Raw genomic sequence first — 2,414 nt, 5'->3', positions numbered from 1 at the left:
CCTGTACTCAGTTCATTATATCTAGTAACTGTCCTCAGTGGCTTCAGAAATTCAGTGTAGGCTGCCCCTTAGATCATTGGGGCAGATCAGTGAGACAGTGGCTAAAGTCCAAGTGAGCCAGTTAGAGGATAAAACCATAGAACACAGGGTGAATAAACGTAGGATGCTGCATTATGGGCAGGAGAGGTGAGGGTTAGGAATAACTGGAGATGAAATACAAGAGGGTAACCAGTTCAATTATGGGAACAGGCCCAGATACCTGCTATCTGGCTTGTGGCAGGACTGAGGAGAGTACTTGCCAAGAGGACAGCTATTGCTGATCCTTCCTTTCTCAGATAGCCTTCACTTGGCACGTGTCACTCCTTAGTCATGTTTGCAAGATGTTCTGGAGTTTTACAGGTTTTCAGTTCTGCATGTCTTCTCTAGGTTCTGGAGGTTTGGATCTCCCTTAAGTCAATAGATGGGTCAGTTTTGGAAGTGATAGCAGGGGCAGGGAATGCAGTAGAAAGGTGTGTTCTAAGTGGCCATCTTGCCCCAGCATTCACATGCACATTTGGCCACAAGCAGCTCAGTGGTCCCCCTCTCTGGGTGAAACAGAATAGCACCAGGCAGTGTCTTCTAATTTGACATTGCCCCAAGTGACCTACACAGTGAGTCAGTGATGTAGAACTGCAGAATGGTGAATTGGTACCAGGGAGGTCCTCCAAAAGTGGGACTCAATTCTAGTTCCTCTGTCTGCCAGGCTGTATTATGAACAGCAAGGCACCTAGGAAATTTTCAGCATAGTTGCCACTTGTGGAACCAGAAGCCTGGGGTGAAGTATGGTTAATGGGCTCTTCCATCCCCATTAGCTCATCTAGGTGATCCTGAACCTCACCATAGTCCTCCTCTGTCTCTTTTTCCTGTTCTGACTCCTGACCCTCATCCTCATTTTATTCATATTTTCATCCTCATTTCTCTTCCTTATCTTGCCCTCCTCCTTCTCTCTCATCTCTTGCCAAAAAGCCCTCACTTGCCTGCACTGATCCTTCAGGTAAAATGTGCCTCTTTGTCTTCATCCTCACTGTAGTATTTGTCATCTTCACTTTCATCATCATAAGGATTAGTAGCAAAAGGGAAGGAAATATTGCAAACTCCAGGGAGTAGGGTTGGATTGGAGACATGAACTTTTCTATCTCCACACATTTGAGTATCAGCTCATCCAGGCCAACCATTTTAGGTGGCCATAACAGCTCTTAAGGAGCTCTGGTGGCATAGTGCCTAAGGCATTTGACTGCTAACCAGAAAACTGGCTGTTCAAACCCACCAGCCACTGTGCAGAAGGAAGACTGGACAATCTACTTCTGTAAGGATTTACCACATCAAAAACCCAAAGGAATCCACTCTATGGCAGTGAGTTTGGGTTTTGGTTTTTATAACAGCTCTTGCAGGACTCTGACAGACCTTTGATAAATTGGTATTGGAGACAGCAGTCATCCCAAGACAAGAATTAGGCCAGGAACTGAAGAGGATCTGCTTAGCTGCAGATGGTATAGTCTCCCTGCTTGAGCTTGTGGATGGCCTTTTTAGCCACAGTCAGGGGATTGGGTCACAGAATTCCTTCAGGATTTCATCCAGTAAGCATGGAAAGTTAGCGTGCAAGGGGCTTCCTTGCACTCACTTCCTGGGTGATGACGAAGGCCTAGTCCTTGGCTAAGCCAGTGAAAAAGGAGATCAGAAAGGCCACCCACTCAGCACCCCTGGGGAAGTAAGTGATCCTCACGTTCAGCTATTAAAGTTTTTAGTTGCACCAGGAATACAGGCAGGTACACTGGGTCGTCTGAAAAGGACTTAATCTCAGTGGTGGCAGAGGGAGTAGCAGGGGCAGTTCCTTTGGCTCAGGTGGAGGCAGGGCCAGGGATGGAGGACTGGGCAGAAGAGTGAGGTCGATGGGGCCGTTGCTGCAATCCTGGATCACACCAATCAGGAGTTCATCTGGGATATACTTGGACTTCGTGCGTGGGGGATGCCAGCATAAGAAGGGTACTTCTCCCTCGAGAATGGCAGCGATCCCCGTGAGTGGGAACTCAAAATTCTCCTGGGCAAGGGTGGGCACTCGGCGTCTGCCAGCGGAGGTAGCTAGAGACATTGTCCCGCAAAGAGGTAACCTCTGCCAGGGTTCTTCCGAGCTGAAGGCCCAGAATGGCATTATCCCCTCGAAGGGCATTTAATTCTTCTCGCAGGGCTAAATTCTCCATGCAGAGACTATAAAGCTGGCGGCTCAAACCCATCAGCCACTCCTCGGAAGGAAGGTTGGGCAATCTACTTCCGTAGTGATACCGCCTCTGAAAGCCAAGGAGGGGTCGCTATGAGTCGGATCCCACTCCAGGGCAGTGCGTGTGTGTGCCTCAGACTTCTAGAGTGGCTCCGCGCCC

At 48.9% G+C, this 2,414-nt stretch overlaps 1 protein-coding gene across 1 annotated transcript; it reads right to left on the bottom strand.

The window, feature by feature from the left end:
* Positions 1 to 541: 541 nt before the first annotated feature.
* RTL5 (retrotransposon Gag like 5) lies at positions 542 to 2,270 on the bottom strand. Its single transcript, XM_042783331.1, is given in 11 exon segments — positions 542 to 596; positions 598 to 931; positions 934 to 1,041; positions 1,044 to 1,169; positions 1,172 to 1,234; positions 1,423 to 1,578; positions 1,581 to 1,659; positions 1,661 to 1,750; positions 1,752 to 1,840; positions 1,843 to 2,096; positions 2,098 to 2,270. Coding segments are annotated over 11 exon segments (1,527 nt in total).
* Positions 2,271 to 2,414: the final 144 nt, after the last annotated feature.

This window comes from Orycteropus afer, unplaced genomic scaffold (genome assembly GCF_000298275.1).
Source record: "Orycteropus afer afer isolate SDZICR_OR568_19922 unplaced genomic scaffold, OryAfe1.0 scaffold00917, whole genome shotgun sequence".
Lineage (NCBI taxonomy): Eukaryota > Metazoa > Chordata > Mammalia > Tubulidentata > Orycteropodidae > Orycteropus > Orycteropus afer.
Note: the sequence above shows the minus strand (reverse complement) of the source record. Positions and strands in the feature narration are given on the sequence as shown.